General features: G+C 38.4%; 1 protein-coding gene and 1 non-coding gene across 2 annotated transcripts; one reads left to right on the top strand and one right to left on the bottom strand.

Annotated features, from left to right (window-relative positions):
- Positions 1-6,247: 6,247 nt before the first annotated feature.
- On the bottom strand, positions 6,248-7,192 carry LOC120191373 (LOB domain-containing protein 38-like). The gene is made up of 2 exons (XM_039194333.1): positions 6,923-7,192; positions 6,248-6,824 (listed from the first exon to the last, which is right to left on the bottom strand). The coding sequence occupies exons 1-2, from the start codon at positions 7,104-7,106 to the stop codon at positions 6,355-6,357; spliced, it is 654 nt and encodes a 217-aa protein (XP_039050264.1). The 5' UTR covers positions 7,107-7,192; the 3' UTR covers positions 6,248-6,354.
- Positions 7,193-20,640: 13,448 nt separating this feature from the next.
- TRNAS-CGA lies at positions 20,641-20,812 on the top strand. Its single transcript has 2 exons — positions 20,641-20,677; positions 20,777-20,812. It is a non-coding gene; the product is annotated as a tRNA-Ser (tRNA).
- Positions 20,813-21,156: the final 344 nt, after the last annotated feature.

Genomic DNA, 21,156 nt, shown 5'->3' on the forward strand with positions numbered 1-21,156 from the left:
TAGGCTTAGCTCCATTGCGTCCACTCCATAATAATCATGGTCTCCCTGGACCATCTTTATTTGATCTTCTAATATTTTATCTTTCTTCCATCTTTTTGGCTTTATCTTCCTCGTCAAAGTCTGGGACATTATAATCATCCGGATGATCATCAGGGATGATTGTAGAAGTTTGTATCTTCACAGCAGGTGCAACTTTCGCTTTGGTAGCGGATGAGTCCCCGGGTAGTGCTGCTTTCCCTTTAGTAGCAGATGCGTCCCCGGGTAATATTCCGGGTGAGAGAACCACTTGCGGGGTTGGTGGTATGGCCACCCCCTCAGAAGAGATGCCCCCTGATGCACTAGCTTGCTGTAGACCTGACAACTTGGCTACGATTTGGTCGACCAAGGACTCCTGATTTTTCTTGATGGACTCAAGAGTACTTTCACTGTTCTGAGCCATCTTATCTTCTAGTTCCTTTTGAAGTCTTGCCATGTGCTCTTCGATTTTCTCCATTCTGGCTTCCATTTGTCTCTTTTTTGTTCGAGTATTGTGTGGGTGATGTGTATCTGATGCTTGTGGTGGTAAGCTCGGTGTCTGAGACATGTTCTGTTAGTTAATACGAATGTAAAAACATGGAAAAAAATATAAAATAAACAGACATGAAATATAAAATGCAAGAAATGCAATGCATGATGTATGCAATTGGAGGCATTGATCCAGAAAAGTGTTCATTATTATAAATAACCCTTGTTCAGACAAAAATGTCTTATCTTTTAAGAGACATAAAAACAGATTAAAGGTACATTTGGACTAAATCCTCTAGACCCCGAACAGCTTCCAGTAGGTTGACAAGTCTTCTGCCTTCATCTGTCACTGGTTGAATGCCTTGTCGAACCACACCCGCTTCCCTTGCTAGGCCGTGAAGATGACGGGCTGCTTTTTGCACTTGATCCAGGAAATCTCGGATGGTTGCGTCTCGGGCCCTCACCCTTCACTGTGCTTGTTCCCAACGGAAACGCCATTGTAATCCTCCGTCGAAAGGCACCATCTGAAGCTCGTTTGCTTGCCTCTTGAACCCCTCTACAATAGCTTCTAACTCAGCTATTGTCTTGCCATCTTTCTCATGTCGTTCTTCTAAGTCAGCTATCCGAACTCTCAAGCGCTGGTTCTGATATTGACTATCTGCCAAGCGTCTTTGGGCAGTCTTCATCTGTTCCTTCCAAGCTTTCTCATCAGGCCCTTCAAACTTCCTTTTCAGGCTATGAGCCTCGTCTTTCCAGTATTCAGAGGTTACCTTCAACTTGGAGTTATCCTTGACTTTGTCTTGATACCCCTTTCTCAAGTCTTCAAGCTCAAAACGGACTCTTTTTTTGTTCTTTTTCCAGTTTTTCTGCCCGATCTTTCTGAGAGTCAGCATCGAGCTTCCACTGATAACGTTCAGCTTCAAGTTCCTTTATCCTTTGCTTCAGCTCATTATTCACGGCTTCAAACTCGGTCTTGGCTATCTCGAGTTCAGAAGGGACATGCCTGAGATGTTCTTCCATGGTCCGGGTGTCATCACAGTCTGGCACAGGGATATTGTCATTCTTTCTTAATCTTCGCCACTCCACATAATCCGGAGTGAGCATGCTTCTGGCAGCTACAACATCCATCCGGAATACTTTCCTCCACGAATCGGCTGCTTCTTTGATCATCTTTTTTATAGCTATCGCCGTGATACTCAAACTCTGACCTAACCAACCCGCATGTTGCTGGGACAAACTGACGTGCTCCATATTGTCTAAGTGCTAATAGCGGAGCATACCCGACTGCTCCCCAAAGTCCAAGTAAGGTCACAGTGTCGGAGTCACCACATCGAAAAAGAACATCACTGAGGAATAACCAAGGGGCTCTCCAGACAATATCTTGGTCTTGAAGATGCGTAAAGACCTTCATCCATTTTTCTTTTGAAGCGCCTTCATACCATTTTAAGGTAATAAATTCACCTAGAGGTGAATAGGTGGTGCTGAAACGGCGGTAGGCAACCCCGTCAGTCTTCCAGAAGTGGCTGTGAATCCAGACCTGAAGGAGCTGAATGCACCCGGTGAATCTTCCTCCGCCAGTTCTTCGGCAATGGTTGAGCAATCGAAAGGTCTCAGCCAAGATGGCTGGTGCTGGGTTAACTCGTTTAGAAAGTTGCTCAAATAGTTCCACCACGGCAGCGTCAATGCACCCCAAAGCCTTCGGAAATATGATCAAACCGTACAGACCCAGTGCAAACATGTCTATAGTCTTCCACTCATCAGGGTGGTTTTTCATTAGTTGCTTTATATGGATCCACTCGATTCCTTCCCCGCTACCTTTGTGCCGGAGTCGATCAGTCACCCACTTTTCATCAACCCCTGCAATCTTGGCCAGTCCGTTCTTGAAGGGCTGACTCTTGATATGTTTAATATATGCCCTCTCTAGTTTGATGCTTTCGCAGTGTAGTAGAGTAGTATACTCTTCGATAGTAGGCACCATGTCTTCCTGGTTAAAGGTGAAACAACTATATCCAGGGTTCCAGAATTGAATTAATGCTCGGAGTAAGGGCTCATCAGTCTTGACATGGAGCAAGAGGGCGATATCACCATATCGTTGGCTGAACTTCTGCTTTCTGTCATTTTTCCAACTGTCCCAAATGTTTCGCAGCTCTTGGACATTATTCTGTTTCAGGCTGACAGCGGCATAACTAACCAGTTCTGACACATAGTTTCCCTGAAGACTGTCTCCCTTCTCTTTCTGAGCCTTCTCGGACCATAGTCGTGCCTCAGCGTTTTCAATCTCTTGTATTACAACACCTTTGTCCATTAATTCGAATTATTTTGTGTATAACAAACGCTTTTTAGGGATCAATAGCCTCTTGTAATGATGCAAATGCTAGAAAACAAACACAAAGGCAAAAAACGTTAGTAAAATAAAAAATACAAATAAGAAATGACGGAAGAAAAAAGCGCAAAAAAAACATGGTTAGGGTAAAAATATCCTAGGTTTTGGAACGTGGTTTCGGGGTAGGCTCTAATTCTTCATGGTCTCCCGGTTTAGGTTTTAAAAAACGGTACCCGAGTCCTCCTTGTCGGTGCCCCCTTGGGCTTGCCAGACCCTTAGTCCTAAACCCATCACAGGCTTGTGTGGACTAAGTTAAACTCGAGGGGACACATTCCCTTATGCCCGCACGGTGAATAAATTCACACGAAGACATAAGGTATATGAATCCCGAAGGCTACTTGCTAGGCCCGCACGGTGAATAAATTCACACGAAGGCGTCGCTTTCACCCCCACTTAAAATAGGAATTGGAGCTCGGGTATAGAGCCTTAAATGAAAAAAACTTTGAAGTCTGAAATCATGAGAAAACGATTAGTCCAACTATTTACTCGAAAAATATAATCAAAAGTAAGCAAAAAGGATCGAAATATTACCTTAAAATTTAAACTTACCATTTTCGTAAAAAGACAACTGGAAATTACCTTAGCCTGACTCGCTTACCTCAAAGTCCCCAGCGGAGTCGCCAAGCTGTCGCAGTCGTCTTTCGGTTGGGCCCCGGAATTGGGCTTCGACTTAGGAAAAAGTGGATTGGAGTCGCCACCGATCATTTATTTAAAAATAAATGGGTTGACCGGGTACCTTATTTCTTACCTAATCTGCGTCTTACCAAAGATGTGTCGGATTCGGGAGTCGGTTACAGTCAAGGAAGGGTTAGCACCCTTGAACTGCCCTTTCGGTACTGTGTAATTTCCAGTTGTCTTTAATTAAGAAAATCGTAATTTTAAATTGGAAGGTAAAATATCGATCCGATTACTTACAATTGATTGACTTGAAAGTGAACCTTTTAGGAGCCGAACGTATATTAGAAAAGGTGATGAAAATGAATTAAAATTGAAAGATAAAGAAAACGAAACAAAGAACAAAAAATAACAATAGATGATACACCAAAAGTAACATAATCGTCATGGAGATATAGAACATGAAGGAAATAAAAATGAAGACAAGTATGACAACATGTGATATGATAAAAAAGAAAGAATAAAGAAATAAGAAAACAAGACCCAATAAAACGGAAAAAAGAAAGGAATAAATAAATAAATAGAACATAATAAAGGTGAAATAAGATAGTATATAAATGTAAAGCGATAAGAATTAAATAAAACGTACATATGTATATAAAAAATGTAAAATAGTAGCGTATAAGGTAAAATTAATAAAAAAACATATAATAGTATTAATTCCATATATATAGAATAGCTAAATATGAGAGAGAGGGAAGAAATATATAATAATAATAGAAAAATTAAATAATTATAGTAATACAAAAGTAAGGAAATAATAAGATAAAATACAAAACATATATATATATAATAACGTTTAAACAAGATATTAGTATAAAACAAAAAGAAAGATGCAAAATGAAATGAAAATAAAAAAGAAGTACGAACGATAATATATCTACGTGTATATATAAGAAATAATGAAAAATGGTATAATATAACATTTAAATAAAACACCAAAAAAAATAAATATGTTTTAGTATGTATATATATAATAAGGATCGGGATGAAAAGAAAAGCAAATCAAGTGGCCAATTTGAAAGTAAATCGGAATTTAAAATCGGATTTGGGACCAAAATAACGAGCCTTCAAGGAAGGAGGGACCGAAAGAGTAGTTTACCCTAATTTATTACCAAAAACACGGATCTGATATAAGCCTGGATCAAAAGTTTTTTTAGTTTCATTTTCTCTCCTTCCCACCGAGAGCCTCTCCTTCTCTCAATGCTTTCTTTCAAATGTTCATCCAGAAAGATGAACACGCCGTCGTGGGGTTCATGTGAACCCAGATTCCGGCACCGCGCCACCTCGCCGGCCGCCGTCATCGGTGGCAAAATCGAAAAAAGTTTTTATTTTTTTAAAGCTCTCGGTGCCCTCGTTTTGAAAACCTAAACAGTTTTCTCAAAAACAAAGCCTCAGGGTATGAATCTGGGTTCGAGAACTTCGGAAACCCCCCCTGTTCATCGGTGTTTTTAGCGTATTTTGAGTATATAAGAAAAAGAAAAAGAGAAGCAAACGGGCGAGCATGCAAAATAACTACCAAAAGGTAAGAACTTTACCTATTGTTCTCTCGAAAATTTGCAAAAGAAAAAAGCTCTGTTTTTGCTAAAAATTGCTAGTAACATTCTTCTTGTATTTTGTATCCAAAAAATCCTCCCCATACTGTTGATTACATGCGTCTATTTATAATACAAAATATTGTCCTATTTTTAGTGTTTTGATCCGAGTGAAACTCGACTTGTTGGTAGATGAGAGTCCACGATTCTGATGAGGTCGTTTTTTTTTTGGTGTTTCATGTGATCACGACGCCGAGAAAACCGGCTGTGGAGGTGCGTGAGGCGCGAGGGAACTCTGACCAAGGAAGTTGCGGCGCGAGATGAAACTCTGACCAAGGGAGTTACGGCGCGAGATGAAATGCTTGCTAGGGTTCTGGAAGCATCAGTTGGGTCCGGGTCACTTGGGTTTGGTCCACTGTTGGGCCCTGAAAAAGAAAAAAAATGTAAATATAGTATAATTTATAATATATATATATATATTATATAATATAAGGATGAAATTTAGTGTATTCACCGTGGAACCCACTTCCAATGGAGGAGGGTGTTGGGTTGGCACAGTGGGCGGGACACCCTGACGTGCACCGCACTATCCTTTAATTTCCTCTCTGCAACAAAACAAAACAATATAAACTTTGGGTTCCACTCTTCTTCCCCACCCACCAACCCACCATGTTTTAGTAATTATACGTGTCAAGTTTCAAACCACGCCTCACGTCTTCCCTTAATCATTTTCTCTTTCTTTGTTTTGTTTGCATGAGAAATGAGTCCTCCTGGGAATCAGCTTACTTCATCTTCACGTCACTTTATGTTCGAATGGAAGGCATGTTAGAAAGCGACGTGTCTAGTCGACAAACGTTAATGCTCAAGAGTTCCGTTTTCTTAGAATATTTAACAGTATAAGATAATAATATTTTCGGTTATTAACAAATCAGATATGAATATTTGTTATATTAGTAAAGAAAATTAAAACTCTTTTTAATCACTTATACCTTACTTATACCTTTATGAATATCATCGTGTTTTGGGAGTAAAATTATTCTACTAATTTTCATTTAAAACACTCTTCATTTATAATCAATATAAGGAAATAGTAATTAAATCATCCTCAACTTGTGTCCAAAGATATTAGTAAAGAAAAAGATAGAAAAACTCCCCAACTCTTTCTTTATTATTTTCTCTTCATTATTCACTACATGATCGCCGGCTAATAAAAAAGACCGTTTTTTTTCCTTTCTATTTTAAACTCTTTAACTTTTCTCACACGAAGAGTTTCAAAATCTTTTTCTTCCGGCTTCCTTCATTTTCGTTGCTCCCGTAAGTAGTTATTTCGGATTCCTCCGAATAAAGAGACGGCGTTTTTGTTCTCTTCTTTTCTTCCTCGTATCGCCTTCCGCCACGTCTTCCTCCACCGGGCATCGTCATCAAAGACAGACTTTGATCCGACGCCGTAGAACCCGATTGATTCTCCATCAACATCCTCATCAAAGGCTTCGACTCAGCGTAGCGGCTCTGGAAGTTGTACGAATTGTTGCCAAAAAAAGGATCAGATGACTCATCGCGACTCGGCGTCCAAACCCCCGTAATAGGCCGTAACGCTCCGCCTTGAAGAACCGTATCCACCGCCGCCTGGCAGATATGCCAGTTCCCACTGGATAACAGTCCAACCGCTCCGTTCACCGGATTCACTGTACGACCACATGCCTCGAACAATAAAGACTGAAACAAAGCTATAAAAAATCCAAAAAAAAAAAACTTAATACACGTAAAAGAATGAAAACAGAAAATCGATCACCGAAATAGAAATGAAGTAATTAAGAGAGAGTACCGGGGCGTTGGGATTCAGGGACGGAAGAGATAAACGACAGGAGGTCACTGCGGCCGAAGAACTTTGCGAGAAATAAGGTGGCGTTGCCTTGTGCTTCGGGGGACTCGATCCAACGTAAGCTTGAGCGTAACACACATGTCTCCTTGCACCCTTTTCGGAGCACTCGGCAACCGTTGCAGCTCATTTTTCCTCAACTAACCACCGTCTGATCTTCAGAAACAAAAAAGGACTTGTGTTCACTTGTTGTAGATAAAGAAAGTGGGCGAAAGGAGTGAGAGCTTGCAGGAGAAAGGAGAGAGAGAGGGGTTATTTTAATTAACGTTAACCATGGTTGGGTTAAGGGGTATTATTTTATGAGAAAATAACCTCAGTGACAAAAAATGTTTTATAATATACGATTTTAACCAAATTTTTTTAGATTTACCAAAATGACCAACTAAATCGCAATGCGATCGATAATTCGCAACGTGATCTCCGGTATCGCAAATCAGTTTCCAGATTCGCAACGCGATTCTGACTATCGCATTACGATTTTCCAAATTCGCGTTGCGATTTTCCGACTATCGCAATGCGAATATGTAAATCGCAATGCGATTATGACTATCTCAATGCGATTCTGACTATCGCAACGCGATTCTGACTGTCGCAACACTGAATTTCAAATTCGCAACAGGTTTTAGTTTCGCAACACAAATGTTTTGGGTATATAACTACGCAGCAGAAGCAACTCATAACCTAAATCCCTAAATCGCAACTCATTCCATCTCCATCTATCACTCTCTCCGGCGACATCCGTTCTTATATCCAACGACATCCTTCCCCATCCGGCAACAGGTTTTAGTTTCGCAGCTCGTTTAAATTAATTTACAATAATGAAATCATCTAATGTTGATCATGTTTGGATAGATTTGTGTTTTGGAGGGTCATGGGAGAATGTTCATGGTGTTTTACAATATACGTCTTTACCCATGAATCTTCAACTAAAACTGTCATTAAAAAATTAACTTATGAAACTCTAATGTTACGTGTTGCAAATAAATTGAATTTAGAGCCCTTAAGTGGATTTAGGCTATCTTATCAGAGAAGAGGTAAAGTTTATTTGTTAACCGATAATGAAGATGTTGAACGATTCATTGCTTACATTAGTGTTTCGCAAGATGATGTTACATTGTATGTTGTTGAACCTAGAAGTAGTGAAGTTGAGTCAGTAGCGGGTAGTAATCAACTAAGTTTTTCAACCCCAGTTTATGGTGCTCAAAATTTAATGGTTCAACCACAATTTCATCACCAAGCAAATTTTGTTTCACCACATTTCTAATACCAAACACAATCTCAAAACCCACAACCTTTCCCTAATCCAAATCCCAATCAACTTTTAGCACCAAATTCCAGTTTTCGTATTAACTAGTTAGACGATGATGAACCAACAAAAAAAATTGTGAGTACTAGTCGGTATTCAAAATTTGATCTTGGTCAATACCCGAACTTTGATCTTGGTCAATACTCGGATTTTGATGATGTTTCAGAAGAAGAAACAGACCCTGCGTGTAATGATTTTGATATTGATCAATACCCGAATTTTGATGATGAAACAGCCGCTGCCGAGGAAGATGTTGTTGATAATAATGAGGAGAAAGTTACGACTGTGAATGAACATGTTGAACATCCATTCTGTAATTCATATAACCCTGAAGAAGAAAAAGAAGAAGAAGAAATCTCCGAAGAAAAGTCCCCAAAGAAAATGCCACTGGAGTATAACTGGAATATGCCAGAATTACTTCAGATACCGGAAGAAGAGTTGGTAAAAATAGCAGTTGATTGTTACACAAAAATTATTCGTATCAAGAAAGATGATTTTTTTGATACAGATGAAGACTTGAAGATAGCTTTGTATACGAAATGTGTGGAAGATGGCTATCAACTAAAAGTTAACAAATCAAGCAAAGATCGTTTCGAAACAAGGTGTATGATTGATAAAAACTGTACGTGGCGTATGATTACAAAGAGGATAAAAGATTGCGAAATGTTTCAAGTTAGGACTTTTATTGATAAACATACATGTTCAAGAACCCAAGTTTTTCCTCACCATAGACAGGCAAACAAAAAGGTGTTGGGTGGTTTTCTGGCAGAGTTAATGTTTTTGAATGACAGGGTATATCGGGGACATGAAATTATGACTGACATGAATGCTCGGTTCAAGATTAGTATCTCATATTCTCAAGCTTGGAGAGTCAAATGTTATGCCTTGGAATTGTTGAGGGGGTCGCCAGAAGCATCGTTTGCCCAACTGTCGACTTATTGTCACAATTTAAAGCTGAAAAATCCTGGATCGGTAACTCATATCAAAACAGATAGAGATGGACGCTTTGAGTTGCTGTTTATCGCCATTGGTGCTGCGATTAGTAAATCAATATAATTTTGTTGACTCATTTTTTGTTAGTTACATGCATTTCACATTTAAATGATTATATTTCTTGTGTATATGATTTTGTAGATTCGTTCGTTTATTACTTGCATGCGCCCAGTTATTATAGTTGACGGAGCACATTTAAAAGGTCGATACCTTGGAGTAAACTTATTAGCAGCAGCCATGGATGCTAACAATGGGATACTGCCAATAGCTTACGGGGTTGCCAAATATGAAACCTCTGATTCATGGACATGGTTTATGGGGCATCTTAGGGATTGCATAGGTCCTATTAGCAATCTGACAATCATATCCGATAGGGCAAACTCAATTGACAACGATGTTAGAAGGTGTTTTCCAGATGCTTTTCATGGACTTTGTGGTGTTCATTTATATAGAAATCTAAAATCAAGGTCTGCTGGTATAAAAAATCACAAATGGACATACTGGAAGGCTGTAAAAGCTTATCGGGAAGTGGATTTTAATAAGCATATAAATTGTTTAAGACGTGTTTTGCCTCAGTGTGCTCAAACACTAGAAGATGTCGGGTTTGAAAGATGGTCAAGAGTACATCAACTTGGAGCAAGATATGGTTTCATAACATCTAATAGTGCAGAATCAATCAACGCTCTAAGTCGTCATTCCCGGAAATTACCCATTACTATGTTAATGGAGTTTTTTCGAGCCTCTATTCAACAGTGGTACTACAAGAAAAGAAACCATGCAGGTATTATTTCTTTAAATTCGTAACTTATCATATATTTTACTAAGTATTATTTATTTAAATTTATAGGAACATTGGAACATCGTGTTACACTATGGACTGAAAAAAAGATAACAAAACGTGTTGTGAAGTCAACGTCATGGAGAGTTGAACCATGTTCAAACACTTTGTTTGAAGTATTGGATAATAACTTAAATGGGCTTGTCGATCTAAATGCAAATACGTGTATTTGTATGAAATGGAAAACATCTGGTTATCCGTGTGGGCATGTTATAAAAGTTGCTCTTCATCTAAACCAAGATGATTCAAGCGCATACGCTATGGATTGCTACACTAGAGAAGTATATCGACAGACTTATGCCGAGATTATCTACCCTATTCCACATCCTTCTGAGTGGGACATAACAGATGACTTACAAACAGTTTTGCCACCAGCCATGGACAGAAGGCTACCTGGCCGACCAAAAAGTCACGATCGTATACCGTCTAAGGGTGAAGAGAATAAGAGATCGACATGTAGTCGGTGCAAGGAAAATGGTCATACAAGGTTGACATGTGGATCACCAGTGCCATCACAATCATCTTTTCCTCTACCAAAATATGGGTCCTCATCAAAATCCAAAGCTCATATGGTGTCAAGAAAAAGGCAATCAAAATCGCAATCAAAATCAAAATCCCAATCACAACCGGCTTCACCATTTGGGACTATTAACTTCGGTGATTTTTAAATGCAAACGTTGTATTATGTGTAAAATTTTAACATTTTCAGTTAGGCATATATTAGTAACTTGAGTTTGAACATTGCTATGATCTGTTCAGTTGTTATCACTTATTACACATTCATTTGAATATCACAACGCGAATTTGACTATTATGTGTATTTTATGTGTAAACTTTTAACATTTTCAGTTAGGCATGTATTAGTAACTTGAGTTTGAACATTGTTATGATATGTTCAGTTGTTATTACTTATTACACATTCATTTGAATATCGCAACGCGAATTTGATTATCGCAACGCGAATTTGACTATCGCAACACGAATATGACTATCGCAACGCAAAAATCGCAACGCGAATTTGTCTATCGCAACGCGAATTTGACTATCGCAATGGCTATTTGACTATCGCAACGCGAATTTGAGTATCGCAACGCGAATTTGATTATCGCAACGAGAAAATCGCAAAGCGTATTAGACTATCGCAACGCGAATTGACTTTCGCGTTGCGATTTTGTCTTTCGCATTGTGATTTTGAGTTTAGCGTTGCGAAAGTGTACCTCCAACAGGTCTTTTGCCTTCAATATGATGCAGATTGAAATCAACAAATAAACTTTTACATTTCAATCAATTAAACAAGCACAAATAAGAATTATTTACACATCAATATTAAACAAATCAACTTTTACAAATCAGTTTTTATAAATCAATTAAACAAGCAAAAAATGATAATAATTCTTATTCTCCTCATCAATTAAACAAATCAGACTTTTAAGAATCAATTAAACAATAAAAAAAAGTGTACCCCAAACATTTGTTTATGCACCCATACATCAATTTCACGCAGCTCACTTCAGGATTAACCTGCAGAAACCAAACATTTGCTCAAATAACACTTTCTACACATCTAAAACCAACAAACAGCAAATTATTATTGAATTCTAGGTACTTAACAACACTTGCATTTGACTTATAAATTGTTTATGGACACTTTCATAACGCAGATGCAGGTAGGCAGCGTCTCGAATATATCGCTCTAGCCATAAAATGCCGAAACCACAAGCCTACTGCACCTCTATCTCTATCGGTGGGAGGTAGAAACTATGTACTTCCTGTCGTCAAACGCTCCAAGCACATGCATACGAGAGGACCACAATCCCCTCTGGCTTCCGGCGTTTGTTGTGGCGCGATCTCGTCTCTGATAACTGTAACATTGAACTTTTTTGGCTTATTGTTTCCAGAATAAGTCCAATAATTAATCGCATCCAAGAATTTAGCCAAATGAGAGCTCCATCCCTTAATAATATCTCTCAAATCAGACAATGATATGTAATTTATCATGCTGTCATATACTATTGTCTTCAGGGATGGGAGCTGAAGCTCGACGAGAAGCCAATGAGTACGTTCCAAAACAGGGATAAACAACTGCAATCATAAGTAATAATTCAAATTGCGCATTATTTATGAACACCTTTAAAATATTTAAAAAAAAATAAATACTAACCTTATCGACCTCCCACCATGCAGGATAAAGTTTAGCTTGTCCATTAGCCAACACATATGATTCCTGTCGTTGATTCTTCAAGTGAACTACGTGAAAAGACGTCGGCATAATTGTATATCGCGTATTTTTTTTCCTTCAAAGCCCTTACTATTAGAAGACGTGACACCCATGCATCAATATGCTGTTTTACAAAAAAAGACATATATTAGTGAATTACATAAATTTAAAAAAATTAATCAAAATGAAATATAAGAAGAAATATAAGACTTACCCCCAATCGAAATAGTCATTGTCTTCAACTCCTAATAACACACCCCACCAAGACCGTTCAATCAACAAATGCATATCATCGTTGAGTTTGTATATGTCAGCGTAACACCCTTGGCTCCGCTCATGTAGATAAAAATCAACTGCAGTCTTAGCCCAAAGGGTATTATCCAAAATTGTTTCAGGTAGTTGTTTCCTCTCCACTTCATCTGCCGGAATGGTACTGGTCGGTAACTTATACGAAAGCCAACAGTCATCCATCATGTCCGGCACGTGAGGGGGTTTCTCAATAATTTGATATATTATGCCGTATGAATCGGGCTCTAAAATGTTGGGAGGGACCTTTTCAACGATGACAGTGGCCTCTTGAATGGTGGGAGGGGACTCTTGAGGGATGATAGGGGCCTCTTGAACGGTGGGAGGGGACTCTTGAGGGATGATAGGGGCCTCTTGAACGATAGGGGAGGCCTCTTGAACGATGACAGGTGAGTCGGGCTTTTTTTTACGGATTCTTCGCACTATTGGGGTGAACGGAGACTTAATGGCACGTGCACGCTGTCTGATGCGTGAACTCCGTCTTGCAAGAAAAACCCAACGTAGAGCATCGACCTTAGCAGGCCGTTAAAAATAAATTAATACATAAATCAGTAAATAAACAGACATGATATTAAACAGTGAAAACAAAGACAAATATATTTCAAACTTGCACGGTATTCACCCAAGTCATTATTCTATCATTGTTCACAAAATGTATTAGATAACATTCCAGAAGTAATCACTTATATAAAAATTTAAAAGGACAACATATAGGTTTAGTGCAGGTTCAATGACAACATAAAGAGTAGTAGTTTATTCTTGAAACTTAAATTTTCAACTCTGTGAAGTTAATATTTGTCTTTGTCTTTTGGTTGAAGTAATGCAATTCATTCAAGTTTCAATTTGTAGAAGAAGAATAGAATCTGAAACTTAAAATAGCAACACGAATGACTATCGCAACGCGAAAATGACTATCGCAACGCGAAAATGACTATCGCAACGCGAATTTGACTATCGCAACGAGAGAATCGCAATGCAAAATGAAAATCGCATTGCGATTCTCTCGTTGCGATAGTCAAATTCGCGTTGCGATAGTCATTTTCGCGTTGCGAAAGTAAACTATTCTTCTTCTGCAAATTGAAACTTGAATGGATTGCATTACTTCAACCAAAAGACAACCAAAAATAAATACTAACTTCACAGGGTTAAAGAATAAATAGTTTAGCAGTATTGGCAGCAACCGAATGAATTTACTAAGCAATCTAAGTGAAATGGTTAATCTAAGTGAAATTACGAGTAAATTTATCATCACGTTAAATATGAAAAAATATTAAACTTACCTCGTTACGTAGAGTATGAACCTCATTATGCAACGATACTACCATCTCACGTAGAGCGGCTAGCTCACCACATAAAGTAGACACCTCAACACGCCATGCACCATTGTCATCGCGTAAAGTACCGACCTCCTCACGTAAGGCATTGACCTCATCACGTAACTCCCCTAACTCATCCCGTGGAGGTGGAGAACAGGGAGATAAACATCGTGGCATCTTTGTCGGTCACCTATCATGAGGTGATGGTGGAGAAGAGGCTCGATGATGTGACAGAATAAGTGATGGCTCTCGTTGTGGAGGTGTATAGTCGGGTCGATCAGGTGATGGCTCTCGAAGTGGAAGCTGCTCATCATCCGTGCCATCAAAAAAATGCTTACTAGCTTGCCACCAATTAGTGGCAAGCTCAGCTTCCATGGGTGTCAGCCTCTGTAATGGAGTGTTGGACTCCTAACAATATAAAAGCTCAAACAAAGTTAAACGTGTACTAGTAATTACTTGTTTATAAACATATGGTAGTATTTGTGTTAACTTACATTATTTATTGTCGTATACGGTAGTAAATCTTCTCATTGCTGCAAGGTCTGTTTCCTCTTCCAGGAAATAGCCCAAGGAATATCATTAGAAGTTTTTAATGCATATGTCTGCATGGCGAGAAAGGCCTCAAATATCCAAATCTACAAACAATATAATAACAAACATTAGTAATTGTTAAATAATAATTAATTATAATTTTGGAAACATTATATAAAAATTCTTACCTTAAAGGCCCAAATAAAGTCTGACAAAGTGTATTTGGAACCATCGCCACGCAAACTTTTTCGATCATCAAAGGCAGACTACAACTTATTCCATGTAGCTTTCCATAGATACGAACCCCACGAAAACAGGTTCCATGCATTTAGGTCCTCTACCGATTTAATTAGATCATTAGGAATAAGTTATCTTGCCTCTCTGCCTAAAAAGCCGTCATGCAAAAGTATTAGAAGGCATACTCGGACAACATCGACGTCATCCATCCGAGTAAAACCATCTTTCTTAATCAATAATCTCGTCAAGTCTTCTACGTGTAAATTCGGCTTCTCCATTGACAGCTCAAGAAAAACCCGAGATAACCATGATAGGCGAGTAATATGTCTAGTGTACCGACCTACATCATCGTGTCCGAAGCGTAGACCGGTGATTAAGCAAAACTCCTCCCGCCCAAAACACGTATACGCCGGTGGAAAATCAAACCATATCTCTTCATCACGACGTTGTATAGTCTCTGGTAGATCGCTAGTCATGGTTTGAAGAAACAAATAGGTCAACATAGCATCTCCACCCGGATGTTGTACTTTCAGCCATGGCCCGAAGGAAGTATCCTCAAATATTTTTCTTTGTGCAGGTGAAAGCTTCGACGCAATTGTTTTGGCCAGGCTTAATTTATTTCTTAAGGTCAATTGAGCCGAATAAAAGTTCTACAAAAACAATAAACATACCAAGTTAGATATACCAAAAACTACACTGTGAAGATATACCAAGAACAATAAACATAAAGAGTAGTAGTTTATTCTTCAAACTTAAATTTGCAACACTGTGAATTTAGTATTTGTCTTTGTTTTTTTGTTGAAGTAATGCAATTCATTCAAGTTTCAATTTGCAGAAGAATAATAGTTTCTGAAACTTAAAATCGCAACACGAAAATGAAAATCGCAACACGAAAATGACTATCGCAACACGAATTTGACTATCGCAACGCAAAATGAAAATCGCAACGCGAAACTAAAATCGCATTGCGATTCTGTCGTTGCGATTTTCATTTCGCGTTGCGATTCTCGGTTTCAAATACTAAAATTGAAACTTGAATGGATTGCATTACTTCAACCAAAAGACAAAACAAAGACAAATACTAAATTCACAGGGTTTAAAGACTAAACAGTTTAACAGTATTGGCAACAATCGAATGAATTTAATAAGCAATCTAAATGAAATGGTTAATCTATTATTGAAATTACCAGTAAACTTATCATCAATTTCAATATGAAAAACCTAATAATAATGCAAAAATTTCAAAATAAAAATAATTAAAAAAACTAACCCTCGGTGGTTGATTTGGTTGATTTTCCATTTCTGAACGTGAATGATTGTGAGGGTGGCTTTGACAGATGGAGATAGACGGATTTCTCCGGAGATCGGGACTGATTTCGTCGGAGATGGGGACAGATGTCGCCTTAGAGAGTGAGAGATGGAGATGTGACTGAGTTGTAATTTAGGGTTTTAGGTTACGAGTTACGATTACGAGATATACTGTGGACGGTTCAGTGTTCCGATATATTAATATTCGTGTTTGGAATTTGAAAAACAATACGCGTGCGATAATAATGGCGCTTTGAAAATCGCATTGCGATAGTCACCATCGCGTTGCGACAGTCAGAATCTCGTTGTGATAGTCAGAATCGCGTTGCGATAGTCATACTCGCATTGCGATTTACATATTCGCATTGCGATAGTCGGAAAATCACAACGCGAATTTGGAAAATCGCAATGCGATAGTCAGAATCGCGTTGCGAATCTAGAAATTGATTTGCGATACCGGAGATCGCGTTGCGAATTATCGATCGCATTGCGATTTAATTGGTCATTTTGACAAATCTAAAAAAAATTGGTTAAAATCATATATTATAAGACATTTTTAGTCACTGAGGTTATTTTCTCTTATTTTATTTCCTTTATCTATGACCCGGGGGGGGGGATATGAATATCTTCCAAACGCTGGGCAATAACTTTTTTTTTTATTGACGTGGATCATTGGATTAGTTCTGTCCATCCATTTTTTGTGTACGAATTATCAAACAGAAGAAGCCTGCTGCCTGCAGAACCTGATCCTTGATCTTCGACTCTAACCTTTCAATTTCAAATTTTGACTATTAAATGGAAAATATAATATTTTATTGATAAATTTTTTGGTGGGCAGTCGATAATAGGATTTACTTTGCGGGATCTTTCGGATTAACATGTCTTTGGATAGGCTTTTGAGCTTAGCATGATTTTATTTGAATATAACAAATTTAATATGGATTTGAAGGTAGACCAAATGTATACTCATTATGAACCCAATCAAACCTAAACTCAAAATAGTAAATTCCAAAATGACTTGATCTAAAGCTGATTCAAACAACTCGGTTGCGATCACTAATTTTATCCATCTACCGGCATAACCGAGTCCCTGCTTAGTCGAACGAGTGTTACACGGTAGCTCCAGCTGAGACTTTTTGTATTCCTCATGAAGTCCTCGCTCGGCGGGATTTTTAGGCTTTGAGCTGGCTTTTGGGCTCGTCGGTTGGCTGCTATAATAATAAAATAGAATATAATCTTTAGGCTTCAGTAACTATCTATGGTTTTAACTGATGTTGGATAACCGTGAACCAATGAGATGTTGGTGAAGGTAGAAATCAAGCTTCTCTGTTATAAGAAAAAAAGAAATCCTTTCATTCTCAACTAATTGAACGTATTGTGTGGATAAAAACAAGGTGGATTTAAAAGCAGCAAACAAGGAATAGCTTTAACAGTGCGTAAATTAAACAAGGGGTAATGATGATAAATGATAATATCGAGGGGAATAAAATCTGAATGGAGATGGGGATTGAAATTACGTATGTAGAGTAGTTAAGGATAAAACAAGACAACGTATCCTTATCAGAAAAAAAAAGGTTCTACCTTTACCATCAATCAAGAAATAGTAATGGAACATGTTGGTTGATATATATAGGAATATAGTTTTGATTTTGTCGACGAACTTACCTACTTAGCTAAGCTCAACCCGATCCAACCCTTCTTTTATTGTCTTTAGCTGTCTAAATTCTATTTGCTGCAAACACAGAAGTTTCTCCCACCATTGACAAAATAAGCTCCAATATACCCTCTTTCAAAGTCTTATCTATTGATCTTTTTCCCTCTAAGCTTAATACCTACAAGTTCTTTGATGCAAGCTAGGAGCTCATCTTTGGTTCGGGAAAATCCTTTAAAAATTCTTCGGTTACGCTATTCCCACAGAATGTAGATGAAGACACACCAAACAAGCTTAAGAGTGATGGTTAGGAGGGACTTGCCTTTCCAAGTATTGTAAGCCCAAGTTAACAGATCATCCCATGATGAACAGGATTTCGTAATTCTGTTAAACAGCAGAATTTTGTTCCATAAAAAAGAAGCAGTGGAACATTCAAAGAACAGGTGATTCCTGGTTTCCATTGCTTCATTACATAGCACACAAGTCCCATCAGTAGTAATTCCCATGCACTGCAGGCAGTCTGTCAAGGGTTGCCATCCAAGCTAGCAGACTGTGTTTGGGAATATGTTGGGGAAACCACATCAAAGAATGCCAGGGGACTTTGTCTTCCTTCACCCTTATCTCCTGCCAAATGTACTTAATGGAAAGAGCACCATTCAAAATTATTGTGGTTGCTTCAGTGCGTAGCTTTAGGATTCGGTTTAAACTCCAGCTGTAGCTAGCACTTCTTGCCAAATGCCACAGATTTCTTTCCCTTATAACATAGGAATTTATCCAGGCTACCCATAAAGAATCCTCTCCAGCCAGTACATTCTTTATGAGCTTGATCATGCAGGATTTGTTCAAGATTTTAAGGTTTTTTCAACCTGAGTCCTCCCTCTAATTTTAGTTGACATATTTTGGCCCAGCTAACTCTTGCACCAATGGTAGATTTGTCTGAGCTTTTCCAGAAGAACCGCGAGCAAAGTTGTTCAATTTTGCTGATATTGATTGAGGAAGAAGAAGCTGCCTACACCCGTAATTAGCAATGCTGAACAGAACTGCTCTTATGAGTTCCAATCTTCCAGCGTAACTCAAGTTTTTTACCAGACCAAAGAGTGAGTCTTGCTTTAATGCTAGCAATAAGAGGTTCACAATCTTTTTCAGAAAGTTTTCTAGTAATCAGTGGGACACCAAGGTATCTAACAGGTAAACAACCATAAGAAAAACCAGTAGCTTGTTTAATATGTTCGATGTTCATTGTTGAAATTCTAGCAGAGAAGAAGACACACTTAGCAACATTTAAATTCAGTCCAGACAATTCGTAAAAGTGGTCAAGTACAGAAATGACTCCAATCACAGATTCTACATTGCCCTTACAAAAGATCAACAAGTCATCAGCAAATGATAGGTGTGTGAGCTCTATTTTCTTACACTTAGGGTGATAACTATAGAGACCTCTAGCAACAACCAAATTTAGCATTCGAGAAAGAATATTCATGGAAATAACAAAGAGGATGGGTGAAAGAGGGTCACCTTGTCGAATGCCTCTTGTTCCCTTGAAGTATCCAATTAGACTCCCATTGAATGAGATAGAGAATCTAGCTCCTGTGAAGCAAGCTTCAACCCAGCTTATAAATCTTTGAGGAAGGTCCAAGGCTTTCAGAACAACAGATAAAAAACCCCAATGAAGAGTATCAAATGCCTTTTGGAGATCAATCTTCAATGCACATCTTGGGGAGATAACTTTCCTTCCATACCCCTTAACTAATTCTTGAGCAAGGAGGGTATTGTCTACAATGCTTCTGACTCTAATGAAAGCAATTTGGTTTAGAGAAACCATTCCAGGGATGAGATAGGTCAATCTTTTGACTAAAATTTTGGTTATGGTCTTATAGATGACTGACTAGCATGATATAGGCTTGAAATCCTTGACTTTGTTGGAATTTGGGATTTTAGGGATTAGAGCAAGAGTGGTAGCATTGAATGCAGGAAGCATTGAGGAATGCTGAAAAAAGTATTTGACAGCTCTCACAACATCCTCTCCTACAATGGACCAAGCCTTTTTGAAGAACATTGGTGTGTATCCATCCGGCCCCGGGGGTTTGTCATTGCCTTGATCAAAGATAGCTTCTTTGATTTCTTCGGTGGTGACATTTTTTATAAGATTTGAAGAGTGTTCAGGAGGCATTGAATAGTTAAGAATGTCTTTCAAGAACTTGTAGCCACATCCTTTGACTTTGGTATCATCTCTCCCAATTAAATTCATATAGAAAGCTTGCACTTCTGAGGCCATAGCATCGAAAGTTTCAAGTCTTAATCCTTGATCATTAATGAGCATTCGGATAGCAAAGTCTTATCTTTGGGACATGATTATTGTCATTACTTATCTTCTTCTTATCTGTCAAATAACACGGAACCCTGTGTTTGTGTTTTGACAGTCTAGGTACTGTTATTTGTAGCCGGTCGATGGCAGATTGGGAGGCAGAGAGCTGCCCATTCCTTGACAGATAACAGGGAATAATCGGTTCAAAGCATCCATATTCTATGTTGAGGTATTGGGTGAGGAATTTATATTCCTCTACTGCACACCAAACTTTTGTCTCATTAATTCTAATAGTAAGATTTTCAGTTTTTAACTCGATTTAGATATCATGTTTGATCCTTCTAACTCCTACACGCACATATATAAATATATAGTAACTCAATTTAGATATGAATAAAACTCAAGAACATCAAATCAGTTTGAGTCTACACCTTCTGGACTTTATTTTATTACTACAAAGCAGTTTAGTGGATCTCACCAGAGGCCACGAGAAAACTTCTCAAATTCAATTCACACAAACTCTTGGTGTTTGTAAGGCTATTAACCTTGTGCGAGCCCCACGGTGGCCGTGCTTCCTTAATCCTTTTTTCTGTTTGTAAAGCCTAGAGGAATTACAAAATATATTATTGTTTACAACGTTGGTGTCAACCAACTGGCCCGTCTAGCTCAGTCGGTAGAGCGCAAGGCTCGAGCCCCACGGTGGGCGTACTATCTTTAATTCCTCATTTTTCTGTTTGAAAAGTCTTGAGTTATTACAGAAATGTACAAGTCGTTAGAGCGCAAGGCTCTTAACCTTGTGGTCGTGGGTTTGAGCCCCGTGGTGGGCGAATATAGTTTTCATTCATCCCTCTTTTTCCTGTTGCCTGGAGATTTAGAGGAGTGATGTGTTCTGCGGAACTTGAATTACGGGGGGGAGTTCTTCCACTAACACGTCATTGTACTTCTGAATGAAAAGAAGAAAACACAAAATTGAATTATGTGACTATCTTGGAGTTCCCTCTCCACATTTGAAGGCATTTGTCGAGTTCTAACCTATTGTTTGGTGCCTTCTTTTAGCGAAGCACGTCGTCGTGCATGATCATTTTCTTTTCTCTTGGGTCCTTAAAAGAAATTTAAACCCTTTGATGTATTTATTACCATTTCTTTTATTTATGCTAAATGTGGAAGCCAG

Source organism: Hibiscus syriacus, unplaced genomic scaffold, assembly GCF_006381635.1.
Source record: "Hibiscus syriacus cultivar Baekdansim isolate YM2019G1 unplaced genomic scaffold, ASM638163v2 tig00116968_pilon, whole genome shotgun sequence".
Classification (NCBI taxonomy): domain Eukaryota; kingdom Viridiplantae; phylum Streptophyta; class Magnoliopsida; order Malvales; family Malvaceae; genus Hibiscus; species Hibiscus syriacus.